Source organism: Scatophagus argus, chromosome 24 (genome assembly GCF_020382885.2).
Source record: "Scatophagus argus isolate fScaArg1 chromosome 24, fScaArg1.pri, whole genome shotgun sequence".
Classification (NCBI taxonomy): Eukaryota; Metazoa; Chordata; class Actinopteri; family Scatophagidae; genus Scatophagus; species Scatophagus argus.
The window spans coordinates 6,286,604-6,305,784 of NC_058516.1; the positions used below are offsets into that span (position 1 = coordinate 6,286,604).

General features: G+C 44.2%; 1 protein-coding gene and 1 long non-coding RNA gene across 3 annotated transcripts in view; both read right to left on the reverse strand.

Moving 5' to 3' along the window:
- LOC124055387 (fidgetin-like) overlaps window positions 1-14,537 on the reverse strand; it is a 33,459-nt gene extending 18,922 nt beyond the window's left edge. The window contains exons 1-2 of one of the 2 annotated variants that reach the window (XM_046382184.1): window positions 12,640-14,537; window positions 11,631-11,661 (exon numbers count right to left, since the gene is read on the reverse strand). In XM_046382184.1, the coding sequence (XP_046238140.1) occupies window positions 11,631-11,655 (25 nt within the window). In that variant the 5' untranslated portion in view covers window positions 11,656-11,661; window positions 12,640-14,537. Of the gene's footprint in view, window positions 1-11,630; window positions 11,662-11,780; window positions 12,558-12,639 lie in introns of those variants that run through there. The other variant, XM_046382185.1, reaches the window with a different exon arrangement.
- A 214-nt stretch (window positions 14,538-14,751) lies between these two features.
- Window positions 14,752-19,181, reverse strand: part of LOC124055388 — a 28,381-nt gene continuing 23,951 nt past the window's right edge. Inside the window, exon 3 of the long non-coding RNA XR_006842622.1 lies at window positions 14,752-16,317. This is a non-coding gene — a long non-coding RNA (uncharacterized LOC124055388). The remainder of the gene's footprint in view (window positions 16,318-19,181) is intronic.

A 19,181-nucleotide genomic window follows, 5' to 3' on the forward strand; every position in this document is an offset into this window, starting at 1 on the left:
GTTAGGTTAAAGTGTGGTGCTACAACATTACAGATGTTATCAGCCATCCTTCCAGCAGCGCGTTCTGTAGCATCGCTTCTCACAGCTGCTCAAACTGTGATGCAAACAGAAAATAAGAGATTTAATATCTCTGTTCACTATTCTGCATTTTCCCTCCAGTTCTGCCTGATCCAAAGTGAGAGAGACCAGGACCTTGATAACAGTGTGGATGTGCATGTTTGTGTGTTGGCAACTTAATGTACTTTCACATATTTTCAGTGCAATATTTCTCACAGCAGCCGCAGTTAGAAAGTCTTGTTTTCACTCTTACTAAATAAATAATTACAGCTTTATTACTGTGGGGTGCAGCTCCAGCCCTCGGGCAATCACAGGATCCTGTACTTGTTTGTCATCTGGAGAAAAACCAAAGTACTGCATCTCTAAAAGATGATGCTCCAGTTTGGGAACTGGAACATTTCCTATTCAGACGGAGAGGACTCCCAGCTCGACTGTGGTACTGACTTTCCTGTGACGTTTCCCTGCATGAAATATGATTCGAGACGAAAACAGATGTGATTGGTCCACAAAACTATAAGAGCCAGGGAGATAAACATCTCCTGATCCACACAGAGGATGAGAATACGATCAGGTAGAGCCGCGGAGGAAACAGTTAAAAGGATGCGATTCGACAGGGAGAAAAGGACGTGAAGTATTTATTGAAGAGACGAGCTGTGACATAAGATAAGGAGCGACTCTGCTGTCCTGTTGGAAGATGAATGTCATTCCACCATTCAGGTCCCAGGAGGGAGATGAGTCAAAGCTGAGGAACGAAGGGCCAAGAGCAGCCTGAAATTCAGCCTGTGATATTTTCATATTTTGGAAAGTTGTCACAGTACAGTTCCTGCGAAACGTGTTGCCTTATTGTATGTTGTTACAAGACCACATCACAATTATTTACTCACAAATACCTGAAAACATCCTTGGACAGCAGCAGAGCTCGAAAAACTGACATTAAGTCTATAGACGGTTTAATTTTGTAAACAACATCGCGCTGCTGTGGATGCTCCAGTCCCTGTCAACAACTTGAACTAACAGCTGACCAGATGTGTCCGCGGGTTTCGGCGTCTCCTAGCAACAGGAAAACGTTCTGGCCCTACGGGCAAATCTGGAACCACAGCACAGATTTCTATAGCGTGTCATTTCTAACGGCTTGCTGTCAAACAATGCAGCCACTGCAAACATTAACTTCTAACAAAAAAAAACAAACCGTCAGGAGATTCTGTGTTTATTCTGTACATGTTACAACGCGCTGGGCCCAGATCCGACACCCAATCACGGCTTCAGCGCCGACGTTCATCAGGTTGCTAGTTGCGCTGACGCTCTCGGACGTGGCAGTGGGCCTCTTATCTTATCAGTCGGTCGGCAACAGCACGCAGGAAATGAGACGCACAACAGCGATACTGCCAACAACTCTCATCTGTCAACACACGCCGGCTCAATTACCATACTGTAGCACAAAGACAGGATGCGCGTCATGGCGGCGAAGCGGATAAACCGATTCGCTGACATTATACAGGCTAAGTCGTCAGTTACGTCCATAGAGGGGAACCAAAAGCTCGAAGGAATGAGAGGACGGTTGCTTTATTTCAGTGCAGCCGTGCAAACTTCTTTCAGATATGAATCTGAATTTTTCCAATCACAAGTGTGCCTGTTTGTTTCTGATGCAGCCCCCTCATATTACTGTACACGTTCGCTGCCTCTGTCTGGAGATAGAAAGAGAGAGGGAGGAGGGAGGAGGAGTAAAGAGACAGACAGAAACAGAATGGGAAACAGATACACTGAGAGAGAAACAAAGACTGAGACAAACACAGAGAGGGAGACAGAGGGAGAGAGACACACAGACACAGAAATGTAGAGGGAGACCAGGAAGGATGCTGGATGTGTGCGCTGCATCCCAAGGGATCACTTACTCAGTATAGACGCTGCACTGGAGGACAGAGCACAGCAAGGGTTCATTGGCCAAAATCTCTCCTCTTTACACACACACACACACACACACACACACACACAGAGAGAGTAACACACACAATTCCTCCAAGCTATATTCCTGTAAGCACTCGTCCACTGAGAATAACCGCATTGACTTGAAGTGGAGTCAATGCAAGAGGACGATAGAATGAGGGGAGGAAGAAAAAATGAAACGGACGGACCGGGAGGAAGCAGCAGGAGGAGGAGTGTCCACCTGGCCAGCGTCCAGGGGAATTAAACAGTCTGTTTACCGCTCTCGGTGCCTCAGCAGCGCCATGTTAGCCTAATGGCACGGACATGAAGCCAATTGATTTGTGGACCAATAGACCTGTCCCACAGCACAGGCAGATTACCTAGATCACTGGCTCCGCATCGAGTAGACATCGCTTCTCATTCCCACTCCACAGGCGGTGGAATGTGAACAGGGTTTAATGCGAGTCTGTGTGGGCATGCTCACATATATGTACATGTATCCCTCGGATTAGAAACGGAAACAAGGGGAACGGCTGACATCAGTGGGGAGTTTTCTTCTTAAGCTGCATCGTCACCATCAGGTGAAAACTTTAGGCCCAAATTGATCATTCCAGCAAGTGTAGCTGTAATTAAAAGCTGTCAAAACCGATTACAGTTTTGGTTGTTGGGCTGAACAATCTGAAACAGCAAATTAAATTGTGATTATTTATCTAACAGAATGCAGATGAAATAACGCAGTTACTCTTTGAATTTTATTTCATACTCGAGCAATCAGACTTCCACGCCAAGAGGGGCAGGACCAGGACCAGTTTGTATGCAAGATGGAAAAACTGATCCCCTGTGGCGCCCCCTAAAGGAGAGCAGCCAATATCACACAACTAACCTCCATGTTGACCGTTCAGCCTGACTTTAATGCAACTGAAGTGCAGAGCTGTCAACAGCTTCACCACACTGATGGGCTCTCAGTTGTGAGACTTTCTCCTCATGTACAGTCATCAGCTGCAGGTCTACCTGCCAGTGACATTAAAGTGACACAAAGCAATGGCCAAAATAAGGAAATATTTATTTTTTTGTAGTTTGGCAACAGATGTCATTACAGCTCTGAAAATTAAACTTTTAAACTTTTGAATCATGAAGTGAAAAATCAGCTTTTCCGATTTGAAAAGTATACTCTTTCAAATTATGGTTTTTGATCTGAAAACAATTAACTGGCTGAATAACTGAGGCAAGTTGTTATTATTTAGACACGTGAAGATTTTTTTAATTCTAATATTATATGTAATTTTATCACAGCATTAGACATACTTCAATTAACATCAATCCTTAAATTTGTTTTCTCTGTTCTGATGAGGCTCACATTAGATACAAAGCTACCCAAGTCCTCCAACATGCACACACCTGATGATAAACTGCAGAAGTGGGCACTCGAGCGAGTTATATTTTCTCACAAGGATACAGTCGACCGCCTGCACGATGCACATTTGTGGCATTAACGGCGTATTGTTCCACCCAAACAAAAAAACCTTGCAGCGGGACAATGAAAGACCACACACACGTGAAACTACAGTTGTCCGTGTGCACGGCCGAGGAGTGAGAATAATTCCACATTCTCCACAGTTTTCACTCATGTCAATGTCCGGCTTGATAAGCATGAAAATCCATTTATCTACAAAGAGACTGTACGGTCCATATCGGACAATGTCTCTTTCATGGTCCCTTGCGGGCCCTTTCGCGTCCACAAAGCCACCCAACTGACTCCACCACGTCTGTAATAGGCCACATTCATTTGATATGGACACATCAAGGGAGATATTGCAGTGGTTTCACTGTGCATCAAGAGAAGTGGAACTGGTTCACAGGAGCAGCAATATGCTCTGAACATAAAAGAACAATGGACGCGAGGCAGATGCAGTTAGGCAAAAAAAAAAAAGCACACAGAACCGCGTGTGAGCCTGGACGTAAACACCAAGCATGTACGCTAGCACGAGTGCACAGACAGGAAACCACATGAGGACATAGTCAGGCTCACTGTCACTACCATTCAGCCTTTCTTCAGCTTGCCACGTGAGCAGGAGGCCGCAGATCCAGAATTAGGACTCTGAGAAGGAGGAAGAGTAAGAGGAGGAGGAGGAGGAGGAGGAGGAGGAGGAGCTGTCAGATTACAGATTAGGAGGTGGGGAAGTGGTGGGATTAAACATACGGTCTAGATGGACTAATACAGCTCACAGCTCGGCTGAGGTCAAATTTAGTCCTGTGGATTATACTGTGACTAGTCCATTGACGAAGCACACGAAGGGAAATGTTTTAAAGAATAACGACCCTCCCGGTGATTCTTATTGAAACACTTTCCACGGCGCTCAATGTTATTCATTGCTCATCTAATCCATATTTGTGTAAATGAGTTGCGCAGAGCTTTACAACACAAAAACCTTTGAGACGTTGGTATTAACAGTGATGCTGCGTCTTAACCACCCTCTGGCTAATGCAACTAATGAATGAGAAAGCGCTAGCAGGCTAACGGCTCTAATTCTCCTTCACAGGCTATCATGTTGCAGCCCGGAGACGGATCAATACCATTTGCTCAACACACAGGAGGCCTGGGAATCTATAAAGGGGCTTTTATTGAGTAATTAAACACCCATTACTGTCCCGTGCAGCCAAACAATAAATTTGATCAGCCTCTCAGGCGCAGATCCAGCCGTGATTAATACTCAGTGCATGCATGACATAAAAGACCACAATGACATATTGTTAAGTCCCGTCTCAGACCCTGTGATGGTGCGGGGGACAGGAGTCCGGCTGCTTGCAGAGGCAGCTTCAAGGTCTTCAGGGTTGTTCAGTGCGCTGCTTGTGTGGAATGGGAGGGATTTTGTAGACCTAAGCAGCTTCATAGCAGGCCTGAGATCCAATCCCACCAGCAGCTGCTGTCCTGAGGCTGCCCATGGCCAGCAGCACATCCTCAGACAAAACTGCTTTAGTCATGTTTTAAACGTTTTCTTTGTTTGCACTATGCTGTAGCCTTCTACGAGCTAAGAGCATGGTTAAATTACTATTTAATATGGCACTAAAATGTAATTTTTATGGTCTTAATATTTAGACACTGGTGTAAAAATACATATTAGCTGAGGCTATTATATACTGTTATAAATGAAGCATGTAATACCAACATTTAATAAATGTTAAACTGCCACTATATACCATGTACATATGAAGAAAAGTATTGAAAAAAGACGTTCAAAGTTTGTTTAAAAAGCATACAATACCAGGATACATTCAGATTAAACTGCCTTTGTGAGATGCGAAATTAGTTTCACTTTTAACATAATTTCACTGACATCGTCGGCAGAAGAGTGCAGAGGGTCTAAGGCTTGTATGAAGTTAAAAGACAAATGCACGCACTGAAGATCCCTCTATTCTTGCTCGACTGAAGGTATAAATAAAATATTTTCAGCAGAGTAGGAACACTATCATGTCATTGTTGTGTTGGTCTTTGCTTTACTATTCACCCTTTTCAGGGTGGCTGAAGGGTTGACTGTTTCTTTTCCAATTTCCCAACATCCTTTTCTGCACTTGCACAATTCACAAACCTGTTACAATCCCATCCTTGTTGGAGAATATTTAGTGTTGTTGAGCCAACAATATGGCATCTGGGTGATTCTCCTAAATATGAATGGCCCATTCACGGGGCTCAATGGAGTCGCTTGGCAATGGCCCTTCTTCCCCTCCCTCCTCCATACTCAAAACAATATTCAGCGCAGCAGTCTTGGCACTTCTCCCCGAAATCAACAAAAGAGGAACTCGAAGCTGTCCCTGAAACCCTCAAAGCATTAAGCCTCTGTGAGATGCAAGTACTTGGCACAAGCAAAGCGATTTAACGACAATGGGCAAATCATACAGTGCTTTGTGAGATTTAGGGGATACAATAGCACTCCGTTTCCAAAGCACACATTAGTAAGCATGTCATTGGGACCCCCCTGGGGGATTTGAGCGGCCGAGAGGATTGTGTAGTGAAGAGGATAAATACATGTTACTGGGCAAGAAGATGGAGCGCTGCCAAGGCCTCTTTCCATCACACAACATACTGTGGATTATGAGTATGTGGAATACATTAATAGACTAATCCTCTGAACACACAAACTAACCCACAAACTGAACCCATTTGGCTTGTTAAGCGTATACATTGCAGCACATCCAAAATCAATTTACCACCATTTAACAGAGCTCAAGAGGTGCAGATGAGGAAAGATTCTCGCCTCACACGAACACACACACACACACACAAAAAAACGAGCTCCTGCCATGAAAATAAAACAGAAAAAAAAACAAAAAAAAACTTGTTATAAATGTGCGGCGCTTGCAGCCATGCTGACCTCTGAGTGCTAAACAAAACCAACAACGGACAAGCAGACACCCACTCAAAAGTCAATACCATGCGTGCCTCCTCTTCCTCTTGTATGGTTAATGCATGATGCCAGGTAGGGGAGACAGACGGAGAGTAGGATCTCATTATACGCTGCATGCTATCATTAGCCATCTACCACATGTGTCCATCCTGCCAACAGAGTTGTACAAGCAACACCCTAATGCTCTCGCCTGCTTCCAGTGGGGAAACTTGGCCCACATGCATGTGTGCGTGCACACACACACACACGTGCACTACAAGTGGGCAGTAATCACGGCTAAGCATATGAACATACTCCTTACCCAGCAGGACTGGGTAGCCACAGACTTTTTCATTTTTCATTTAGTCATTTTTCAAGCAAAAATACTAAAAATCGCACAACCACACCCATATAGGATGCAGCACATTTGTTTCTTTTAAGCACAGAGCAAGCAAGTCAGACAGTTGACTTGAAACAATTAGTCAATTAATCAATCAAGAACGATTAATTGCCTCAGTCATTCATTGAGCAAAAATGCTATTTTTTTTTAATTTTTTGATATTCAACAACAAACAATTAATCGATAGGTGAATTGGCAGCGCCATTGTGACTGACTGTTAACTTTTCGTGTACAACATACGCAAAGCCTCATGGTGACAGCAGTTGTTTTTGCTCTCGCTACCAGCTTGTGCCCATCTCCCAGAGGCCACAGGCAGCTCAGTGATGCTGTGCCACACGCCCAGCCACTCAACATCCTTTGTGTCCATCGCCTGGCAGCCTGCCAAGCTCACACACACGCACACACACAACTCTCCCTCACACCCAATGAGCCATTGTTCATTAACGCACGCACACACCTTTGCCGCCTCACAGACAAAAGTGTCCTGACTCACTTGCCGCTCGTGCAAGATGCTTTGCTAATCAAGACGTTCAAACTGAGCTGCAGATGGGGAGGTGGAGGAGAAGAGGTGTGTGTGTGTGTGTGTGCGGCAGGGGGGACTTGGGGGGGACAGCAGACGGCCACTATCTAGCTGAGTCTTGCTGTTAACAAAATCAGATCATCCAGCCAGAGCCAGAAAGAGAAGAGCAACGGCGGCGAGAGATTACAGTCAGATCCATCCTCTCCCCTCGCTGTCATTTTCTTTGGCTTTTTCTTGTAGGGAAGAAAAAAAAAAGAAAAAAAGAAAAAGGCCCTCGTCTGCGTCCTCCATCGTCAGGCCAAATGACTAGCGAGCGGCTGCGCATATCAATGCACAATTTGACTTAAGACTTCCATGGCAATAACCTAATTAGAAACAGCGCCTTCTCATTTGAAGGCACAATGTAAAGGATAAGCTGTGTGCCGCCATGTCTATTGAGGTCTAATGATGTGGAATATTCCAAAGTGGAACCAAGATTTTTTTCTCTTTTTTAATAAGTCCTTAGCATATTTAACGCTTCCACATGCTGAATGTTTTAATATCTGTCGGAGAATCCGGGCCATGGGTGGTGGAGATTGCTGGTAAAGAGTAAAGAGAGGTGAGTGTGGGTCTGCTTAAAATTCAGAAAAAGGGGACAGCGGATTGCAAAGAAGGTAGGAGGGAGAGAGAGAGAAAAAAACCTACAGCTTTGATTTGATTAAAACCTATGAAAATGACGCATTACATAAACCAAAGAAACTTCAAACATTTGAGGGGATTCAGAGATCAAAGAAAGTGAGATAATGCTTTTAATGCTGGAATTAACATGGAAATGAATTTAGCACAACGTCTCCACGAGGATGGAAAATAGGAGGTGGAAGAGTCTGGAAACTGATCTTGGATCAGTTTGGGGTCACCCGAACTGATCCTGGAGCAGCTGCATTCTGCCTCTGACATGCTTACTTGGATCTGTTAGTAAAACTAAAACTTCAATTTCATGTCTTACATTTTTCAACTTAAAAACAGATTTAAATCTTTAGATTTGTTTTTTTTTCATCACATCCTGAACATTGGTTAGAGGATGTAAAAATCTCATCAAAGCCCTGATCTTTCAAGAGTTACCTCAACACATAAAAGCATTATCTAGGTATTAAGCATTGCAGGTTACAGCAGGGTCCGCAGCAGTAAGCTGGAAGTATTATTCCACCCCGAGTCAGTCTTGTGTGGATACCCCCTCGCCTTAAGTACACCCATCAGATTCTGACTGGATAATAACCAGTCAGCACTGGGAGAAAGACATGAGGGCAGAATGAATAGAATTTGGAGTGTGTAAGGGTGAACGGTTCGCACATGTGTGTGTGTGTTTGAGAAAACTTCGATTGCAACATGGGGGGGGGGGGGAATCCATCAACCAGCAACTGTCAGTCACAGCAGCTCTACCCCCTCCACCCCCCAAGAAAACAAAATCCCAAAACCCCCATTTGAGAGAGAAAAAAATGCAGCCAGTGTACCAAACACTGAAGGAGGAGGAGGAGGAGGAGGAGGAGGATGGAGTGGATCACGGTGTCAAGGATTTTAAGGAATTGGCGTCCACTCATCTACGGAGAAACGCAGCGGTGCTACCGACAGCTGCCTGCCATCTCTGGGAGAAGAACTTAGATCAGCGAGGAGGGGCTGTCAGCGAGCATGCAGGGAAACACACAAAGACTTACAACAGCATCGCTACAGTTAGCTGACACACAGCCCCGGCACTGTCTTCAGGGACGGAGAAGGAGAGAGGGAGGAAGAGAGGGGAGGGGTTGGGGGGGGAGAAAGAGGAGGGGAAATAAGTGGACAAAGAGTGAAATAGATGCGAGAGCAAAGAGACAAGACAGGCTGACGCACTGTCGAGTAAATGTGGAGGAAAAAAAGAAGAGAGACGGAGAGAGAGGAGGGGGAAGATGAGAAGACAAGACAGAGAGATGGAGAGAGCGAAACAGACAGACAGGTCCGAGAGGGATTTGTTCTATTTGCATGCGCCGGGCTCCCATGGGGTCCAGCTCCGCTCGGCGAGCCCAGAGCACAAAAGATAACACTTAACATATTTGCTAAAAGATGACAACCCTGGCTGGATCTCGTTTGAAGAGGCCCTTTGTCAGGACGTGCAGACAGGAGAAATCCACTGATATGGATGCTGCAGAGACTAACAACTGTCTCCCTCTCTCTGCCTCTCTCTTTCTGTGTGTGTGTGTGTGTGCGCGTGAGTGTGTGTGTAAAAGCACAATATTTCCCCACATCGCCTTACATCTGGCAGAAGTCCCACGGGGTGGGCTAGATCGCACGCCGCTGGCTCCGGGACGGTAAAACAGCTTTTAATGGTAAACATTACAGACTGATAGAAAGTGTCAGGATAATTTATTTATACGGTCCCACTGGGAGTAGCTCAGCCACCCTCGCAGCACACCAGCTCTCGCTATTCATTTGAGGGAAAAGTCCGTATTTAGATAAATAAAGGCAAGAGTAAAAAGGGGTGCCTGTTTGTAAAGCAGTTTTTCTTCTCTTCCTATTATCTCTCCTCTCTCTGTCCCTATTAGCGGTATCGGGGGGCTGCCGGAGATGTGAGGCGATATGTTATGTGTATAATGAGGGGGATTATTGCTACTGTCACTGCAACACGCGCAGACAGCGGATGCAGAGGGACGGATCTTAAGCCGGGGACTGTAGCAAACAAATAGACTTAGAGGAATAAACAAACCGCTGAGTATCTACATTATTTACATTACACACGAGGAACGACGCATGCATGGTTGCGCCTGGGTTTCCTCGACTCTTCCACACACAAACTCTTATTTACAAAAAGCAGCTGCAAAGCAAGCTAACAAACTGAACAACCCTCCAGTACGTCTAACAAAATCACGTGCAAGCAAGAGTGAAATTCTGATGAAAAAAGCTGCAGAAAATGTGAAATTTTACGCATCACTCATGTTATTAAAAGATACATGCGCATCTGTAATATGTAATTTTAGATTGCAACACCTGAGGTTCAGAGAGAAGCATTATTTCATTGCAGCTCAGGCTTGACAATATGGACGCAACACCCACACACACCTACAGAACACAAAAATATTTACAAGCTAGTGAATGTGTGAAACAGACAAGAGCATCAGCAGGAGGAAGAAGAAAATAGCAAATAACTACGTGTGTGTGTGTGTTGAGAGGTGAGAGAGAAGAAGTGAGCGACGAAGATCAAAGGTGAAAGGTCGAGTCCTCGCTAATAACTGCAACAAAAACCAAGAATGTGCAATCGTGGAAGTTCGGTCCTGCGTGTGTACAGAAAGCACATTGTGGTTTCCAGCGTGATTATTCATTAGAAAACTCTCCGCTGCTGCTCTCACTTGCAACAGGGGTGGGATGGTTATTTTCAATTTCAACAATCCACCATTGTTCTGCGTCAGTGTAGAACACATTTCCCGCAGCGGGAGAAACAGCTTCACATAAATCACTTTTTTAAAATAGCTCAAAATTTGAATGGAGTCTGGTGGAGTGTATTTTTGCAGCAAGTTCCTCCAGCCTGTCATTAATGCTGATATTTATTCCTGATATCAGTGCACAATTCCCTCACGTGATGATGTCAGTTAATATTAGTGGGCTCAGATTTAATGGTTGAAAGTGTGAGAAGTGTGGCTAACTGATAAATAAATCCTGATCTTAAATATGCATTTTCACTTTGTGGTGACTGAGGCCCTGACTCACTGAGACTCCAATCACATGCAACTGCCTCCACGTGTTCCTCTGAAGGACGATTCTGATATTTCCCTTTAAGTCTGAATCAACTGAAACTTTGCACAGAGTTGTGTGTGAGTACAACTGAAACTAACGAGCAAAAGAGAAAAATCAAACAAAAAAGAAAAACCCACACTCCTATCTATCTTATCAATCTGCAGGTCTGATTATTTAAAAGAGTTCAAGAACAACATTTGAGAGCCGATTTTATTATCTTAAAAAATCCAATCGGGTCCATATGTGTGATTTAAATGTAGCCCACTCATAAATTACAAGGTAGTGTGGCTGTTTGTGTGTGTGTGTGTGTGTGTGTGTGCTCAGAAGGTTGTATTAATGTGTTATTAACAAAACATAAAAACGGAAAATAAACCTGCACATGGCAAAATTCTGCAGATTTGTCTTACAAAAGAGCAAATTAATGCAGAATTTTAATTCAAGCTGGAGGTGTGTATATACACACAGTGTGCTCAGTAAAATCCTTGCTTTACAGGTAAAGCATGCAAACTGTACCCCAACACCTTCACCTGCAACTGGAACTCATCTGTGCATTTTTACACCTCCTAATACACCCAGAAAATCAAGTGTAGAAGTTGGAAATTGAACCTACCATAGACGCTGCTGCTGCTGATCATCTCGTGCTGGAAGAGGGAGAGGAAGAGATGAGCAATTAATTTGTGAAGAAAGAGAGAGTTAAAAAAAAAAAAAAAAGCTTTCTCCTCAACCAAAAAATGAAGACAAAAAGCTTTACATTACACACTTTTTTTTTTCCTTTTGTTGTCCAGCTCTGCTCGGATTTCAAGCAGTGTGAAAGGTGGGCCCTTCAAGTCTCGTAGCGAGCAACTCAATAGCAGAAGCATCTAACCTACATGCATCTCATTAGAAAGTGGAGCCCGGGATGACAGGCAGCAGCGAGAGAGGGAGAGAGAGAGAGGGAGGGAGAGAGAGAGAGAGAGGGGGAGAAATCAACTGGTGCAGCTCACTGAATGTTTGGAGACGATGTCCGGAGTGTCGACTCAACTTAAATCTCTCGATAACGCCCTAAAATGTCCAAGGTTTTAAAAAATACATGCTGCGGTGACATCGTATCCGCTCTCCGCACGCGTGCAGCGGGCAACTTGTAACCGTATCGCTGCGGCCGCCGGAGAGGAGCCGGAAAAGCCTCCGTGAGCATGCAAGTTGTGTATTTTTCCCATTTAGAGAGAGAGAGAGCGAGAGAGAGAGAGAGGAGCCGCACAGACCGACTCACGGAGAAACAAGGAACCGACGGAGCAGCCTGCGCGTCGGTGCCTGTGCGAGCTAAAGCGTGGCGCAGGTGCGCTCCTTGAAAATCACATGAAAATAAAAAACCAAAAAAAGAAAACGCACACAGCAATTCGCGCTCAGGTATCGCTTGCAATTCGGGGGACTTGTTAAATCACAAAGTGCACATGCATTATTCCGAGATCAACGGCGCAGCGCTGAGCTCCTCTCCGCTACAGACGCGCTGCCTGGAGAGCCTGTCTGCTCTGACCACTCTGTCTAATTGCAGACGCAGCGGATCGCCCCCCTCCCCACACACACACGCACACACACACACACACACACACCCCAACCCCCCCAAGACTATCCTTCCTTACCTGTTTTTTTAGCGACAGGTCGACCTCTCACGTGGGGGGGTCAGGGTCGCATCGATCCCGGGGAGGAGTGCTGCTGATGAACGGGGTGCCGAGGTTAAGCCGGGCTGCGTGCGAGCTGAAACCATCCCAAGTTAACGCAGGAAACACTGACCACAGCCACTGCCATGTTGGAATTTCACCAGCCCTGAACAGCTGCTTCTCACACTGACCAGTACGCTCCCCAATGCGCATGCGCCCAAAGGGGTGAAGAGTGAGGTGGGAAAAAAAAATAAAATCCTCAATTCCAATTACTGCCTGTAAGGTTATTATGGGCGTCTAGTTTGTATTGGGAGGTTGGCACAGTGAGTGCAAACGGTGAGGAGAGAAGAAGAAACACTGACAGCAAAGTGTTTGGAAGCCACAGACAGAGTGAGGACACAATGAGGAGCCACTGCACTGCAGGAGATGTGCACTTTAACAAGGCACTTCCACTGAATTTTGCCCAAATTAGCAGTTTAAAGGTGAGACAGTCGATTTCTTTTACTACTGCACATTCGCTTTGAGAGTATTTGTGACAAGGAGCCTTAAAATGTGTAGATTTCAATGAGAAACTCACTTGTTAAATTTACTTTGGTAATGAATGCGTAATATAACTGATAATTCTTCCTAAGTGGCAGAGTTGTTTTATCCTCCAGAAAGGTGTTTGGAAGTGTTGGTTTCAAATGATATCAGACGGTTTGGTTTAGAGAACAGAGCATGAACTTTAGCCCATTGAAAACAGCTGGAGTCCCTCCATAGCACACTGGAGGACCTTTAGAAGCCCCCCACCCCCGCCGCCGCCTCAGTCTGGGAACCCACTAAGGTGAATGTGGGGGCCAGTGTGCGCACCTGCCTCCCTGTCTGCCCGAAATCTCGCTGCAGCGTTCGCGTCTCTCCCAGTGATAATTATAGCAGCAATATGGAATTAGCAATTGAAGCCCTAATTAGAGTGAAAACGTCCCAGTTAGCGAGTTATCAAAGCATCAGCGGGGAGACCGGATTTAAACAAGACATCAAAGATGGAGGAGCTGTCAGTGCATTGTTCCTCATCATCCCCCACAAGTTGTGCAGCGGTGCTCCTGAGAATATTCCTTAATCTGGCCCGGTCAGATTGAACGTGGAGCCGAGAGGTCAGACACGAAGCCACCAGTGAGCACCACAGGTGGAGAAGTGGACTGTCTCCTTCCTCCACCTGCTCTGATGCCCAGTCTTTGTCTCTCAGAGCACCACCAGGCTGCTGCAGATTACACACTCCTGCAGGCCTGAGCGACTACACCACCTTCCACTCTCCTCCATTGTCTTCTATTAATTGTCCTCTTTTTTTCTTCCTTTCTTCCATCAATTCATTAAATTTGTCAACCCGGCAGTGCAATCAAGGATTTGTTAGCATAATTAAAATTGATTGAAAACTCAACTAATAGCTGTGTAATAGCTTTGTAAAGGAGTGTTGTTTTTTGCCATGCGGTGCTAATTATTAGTTAGGAATTAGAAAAAGCATTAAATTAGAGTCTTTAATGTATAAGTGTGGGAAAACAGGGCTTTGTGGTATATTACAGTGTGCAGATACAATACAGAGCACACACTCGCTCCTCTCTGATTTACATACTGAAGGCAAAGGTATAATTCAAGTGTGTTGAATATGCAGTGTTGCTATAAAAGGCTCCCACACTGATATGGAAAATCTTATGGAGAGTCACAGGATGCTTTCAGGTTTAATCTCATGACACTTTTTCTGATTTGTGACTGATACAAACTGCACGTGTGTGTGTGGAGGAGATTTAACGGCAACATAAATCTAAATAGATTTTAACTCATTAGCCATTGGAGAGGTAATGATGTAAGTCTGCCACTAATGAGCTTAAGCTCTTAATTGAATAGGAGGGGGGGGGGGGTGGCAGGGGAAAACACACACACACACACACACACACACACACATACACATATATACACACATGCATGGACTCCCACACAACCCTAAGTGCACAAAAGGATGCACACACAACTACAAATACAGTCCCACCCACCCCCCGTGTCGGTATGGGGTGTGTTTTTTTTCCTCCTTTCTCTCTCTCTCTTCTGGGGTCATGTGTGTGTGTGTGTGTGTGTGTGTGTTGGTGGGGGGGGGAGTCATAGTCACATGACCAGCTAAATTTCAACTCCAGTGCCTGCGGACTTCAGTGTCGGCCTTCATCACTTCACGGCTTCCATACGCGCTCCAAAAACCAGAGGAAAAAAAAAGAGGACAAACAAACCGGATGTGATATTATCCCTCATGCGGTGTTTATTAAATCACTGCTCTGAATGGGTGTAAGACATGTTCTCCGGTACGAGGCAAACACAAAGGCGTTTTTCACCGTAAGTGCCTAATCAAAGGACCCACTGAATGCCACTCTAATCAAACCTCGACTCCAAATGTTCAATATTCACAGTATAAGAGGAAAAACATGCAACAAACCCCGCTGCTTTGATGTCACCTCTTCTAGACACATTTCATATTTTTATTCATCTCTTCCAAATAATTATCAGCACTTAACCCGCCATGTCTGCCAAGATGTGAAAACGTCAAAATCAATTTGGGTAGAGAAGAAGAAAGCTTATAGGATAAAATGTCCACTCTTTATAAACTGTACAATACATTTAGAACAGACCGTGCTCCCTTGGTAATACAAGCTATGAAAATGATGATATCCAATTTCTTACTGTCTTCTATCAAATGGGCCCTGATACAAACAAAGCCCCAGTGAATGGGGGACAATCTCAAAGCAGGAAATCCAGAGGGAGGAAAAAGGGGGAGATTAGAAAAGCCCAGACAGTGTCTCCAGTTGCTCAGATAAAGAAGAGGGGAAATAATCTAGGAGGGAAAAAAAGAAGAAGAGGGGATGAGTCGTCTTTGCTCAGAGGCTGCAGTGCATGTGTGTGGTCAATCCACTTTTATGAGCCCAGACTAACGGCCTGATGGGACACGGCGTAGATTTGAGCAGAGCCTATTGAGCATAAGCTGCTAAATTTGGCAATAAAGGGAATGTGATTTACTGTAAGCTCCAGTGGGCCGAGAGCGACGCAGCCGACGGCGTGCGTACGTACACACACACACACACACACACACACCTGAGAGCATAAAAACACACACTAACAATAACTCACTCACTCTGTTACTGTCTCTTGCTCTCTCCTTCATTCTCCCCAACACACACACACACACACACACACACAAAATGCAAACGGCTGGCCGGCTTGCCTCTGAGCCTCACACACCCTCACAGCCACTCATGCGGCTCAGCGGCAGTGACTTTGACAAATAACCAGGAAGTCCTGGTGTTGGCTTAAAAACTCCAACTTGTTCAGTTGCAATTCTGCATTTGTCCTGCTTTAATGGCTGTGGAAGTGGCTTTGGAGGTAATCTGTCAGTGATTGATTAGAGCCCGGCCAAATCCCCTCACTGAACGCATTGGTAGGCTGCAAGCCCGCCTGCTGCCGTGTGAGGCAGGGAGAGAGAGACGGCAAGAAGGACCGACAGAAAGATGAGAAGCATGGTGTGTGAGTGTGTGGGTGTGGGTGTGTGTGAGTGTATGTGCATCACCTGTGCTTATAGGAATCCAACAGGTAACACTGGATCAGATTCAACTTCATTTCCATCCAGTCAGATGACAATTTCGGATGCTGTAGGTGTAGGAAAGAAAGAAATTTCCCTTTAAATATATCTATTTTCTGACCTTATTTCTTGTTCTTGTTATTATATCATATTAAGAACATTTTGTAAATATATACAAAATATATATATATCTAATAATGACATTTGGGGTCAGTTTGACCCCAAAGAGGTCGACCTGTCGAAGCTCTCATGTTGGAAAAACTGTTGTAAAAACTCAACATTAAGCCAAATATTGGACTTATTTGTCTAAAACAGACTTAATGTGAATTCAAATATACCATCCATTCAAAATCATATTTATGAGAAAATTCACTAAAATTGAATTCATCAAGTGCCAAGCTGATAAAATCCTTTTCCTTTTTTTTTTGTTGCGCTGTTAAAAATAACATTTCAGGGTTATGTACAAGTGACAGTTGCACAGTCAAATTTTTCTTAAGTAAAAGAAATAAAAATACTGGATTATCATTACAGCATTTTAATTCTGTTGATGGAGATATTTTGAACTTCTTATTAAGGGACATCACCAGACTGTAAAATTCATGAGGGCTAAAGCAATCGATGATGCTAACGCTCCCAAACTTCATCTGAGTCCCAGTGTGGTCAGAGCCTGGAGGATTCTTCTGTTAGAGCCAGTCAGGATGCAGAGACAGGGACGAGTCTCTTTGCAGCTAAAAGCCCACATTATCCTCCATCTTACAAGAGACTTTTTAATGGCTTCACAGATTTAATCAATTCTTACATTTCACATGCTGTAAATGAATTAGCCCACTGACGATTACACTTCCCATGATGTAATCCTCTTGTTTTCATCACGTTTTATATACGAGTCGACGGCTGCGTCTGAATTTTGCAACGCAGAACAACTGAAGCCGGTGGTTGTGTTGCTCAGTCTGCTCACGAGTAATCAGCCCAGAACAATAATGAATTTCGTTGTTGTGTTAAATGGACACTTATGTGTAATATTAACACTCCAGGTTGCGAAGACTAGCTCTGCAAATGGAAATAATGGCTGTTACACAGTATTCAAAATAATCTGCAATATTCCTCTCTTTTCTCATCAGTCAGAACTCATTTTTACAGCAAAAAGAAAACACATTACTGTTTTGCTTTTCTAATTAAACATGAGCAAGTCCTTCTGCCACACATGCAGACGCTCTGACCATAAAAATTTTTAGCATGAATCTTAATATCACTTAAGTGATAATTATTCTGCTTGCCACAAACCTGACTGGCAAAATGGAATTCAATCAGAGCCTGCGCATAATGACAGTCATTATGAAAATAATGAATAAAAAAGTAATAATGACATCCCTGCTTGTATTCAGACCTCTTTTTCTCACACATCTCCATGGTGATCTGATTTTTTTTTTATTTTTTTTTTTAACTCTTCATTCTGGCTGGCCCATGGCCGCTTTAATCACATTGTTTATGGTAAACCAAGTGTTGTGTGGTAGCTCCATGCTTGGACTCATTTAATTAACCACTTGAGAGGTGTAGCCGAGTCTACAGCAGTCCGCCGTCGTCTCCTGCAGTGGTGAGTGCAGGGTTATTGTTGCTGACCAGTCCATCTCTCAGCAGCTCACTGCATCCCTCACTGTTGGCTCTTTGAAATGAGACAAATCTCCCTCTAAGCAAGAATTTGCCTTCCCACCACTAATGTGAATCAACGTCTGACAACCAGGAACAATATAATTATGAGAAAAACATCTCACCGGGGTTGTGGAGGAACAGATTACACATGCTGGGATTCACTGGCTGCTCTGCCCCATTACAGCAGCTGAGCTGAGACAAAAAGGGCCTATTTAACTTTTTATTCCGCAGATTGACATTTCTGAGTGAGAATGGTTAAGCTGACTTTGTTTCAAATTAAATTTTTTGGCAGGTACTTGTTTGTGACAGACTACGTTTTAAACCCCGTGTTATTACTAGAACCATCCTTACGTGTGTGTGCGTGTGTGTTTTTGACAGATTTTGGGCGTGCTGTCGTACGTGTATGCGTGGGGATCTTTTCTTGCCTTGCACACAGTGGATGTGTGTGTGGTGGACCATGTCCTTGAGGTTTACTCTTTTGATTCAATAGCGCTCCACATGGATGGACTCAATCAGATACCTCAAACCCAGTGAAGGGTGATGTTCAATGGAGCTGAAGTTACACTACAGCAGCTCCTCGGAGAAAAGACGGCCTGGTTCTCAGACCATGTTTACATGTACAGACACTTCTTAGCCCTGCAGAAACCACGGAGCACCTGCATTTTAAGTGTGAAAACACAGCCATTTTGATTTGACATGAAGCAGTGCTGCTAAATTGCTTGATTGTTGTCACTGGCACGGAAATGTGTTTCACATCTGGGAACAAACAACATATTGATATGTAGTTTTCTACTCCATATGCTTTGCAGGCTGTTAGTGAATGTGGGAGGGTTTTTTTTTTTTTTGTTTTGTTTTTTTTTTGCATGGCTGGAGCATGTGAGACTCAAGGCTACACTTAAAATAAATCCTCTCTGGCATTTTTTTCCCCTGTTCAACCTATTTTAAAGCAAAAAGATTTGAATGTGTATTTAAATCATCAAAGATGTTGCATAGAGATCACATCAACCTAAAATCAGAGCAGATGTAAGGATCGAAGGGATGTCAGAAGATCCTTTCAGTATTCTGTCCTGTCTCTCCAAACACTTACATGCAGTTCCTAAACAATAACTAAGAAGGTCTGGGCAAAGAACTTGAAATGGCCAACAGGGTTTCTGGCCCTAGAAGTCATTACTCCTTGAATACCTTGAGGATAATGAAACTGGGCCAGGGGAGAGCGGAGATGGAAAACTGTGCTGTTGGAGTGCACTGAGCCATTGCACATTTCTGTTTGAACTCATAACAC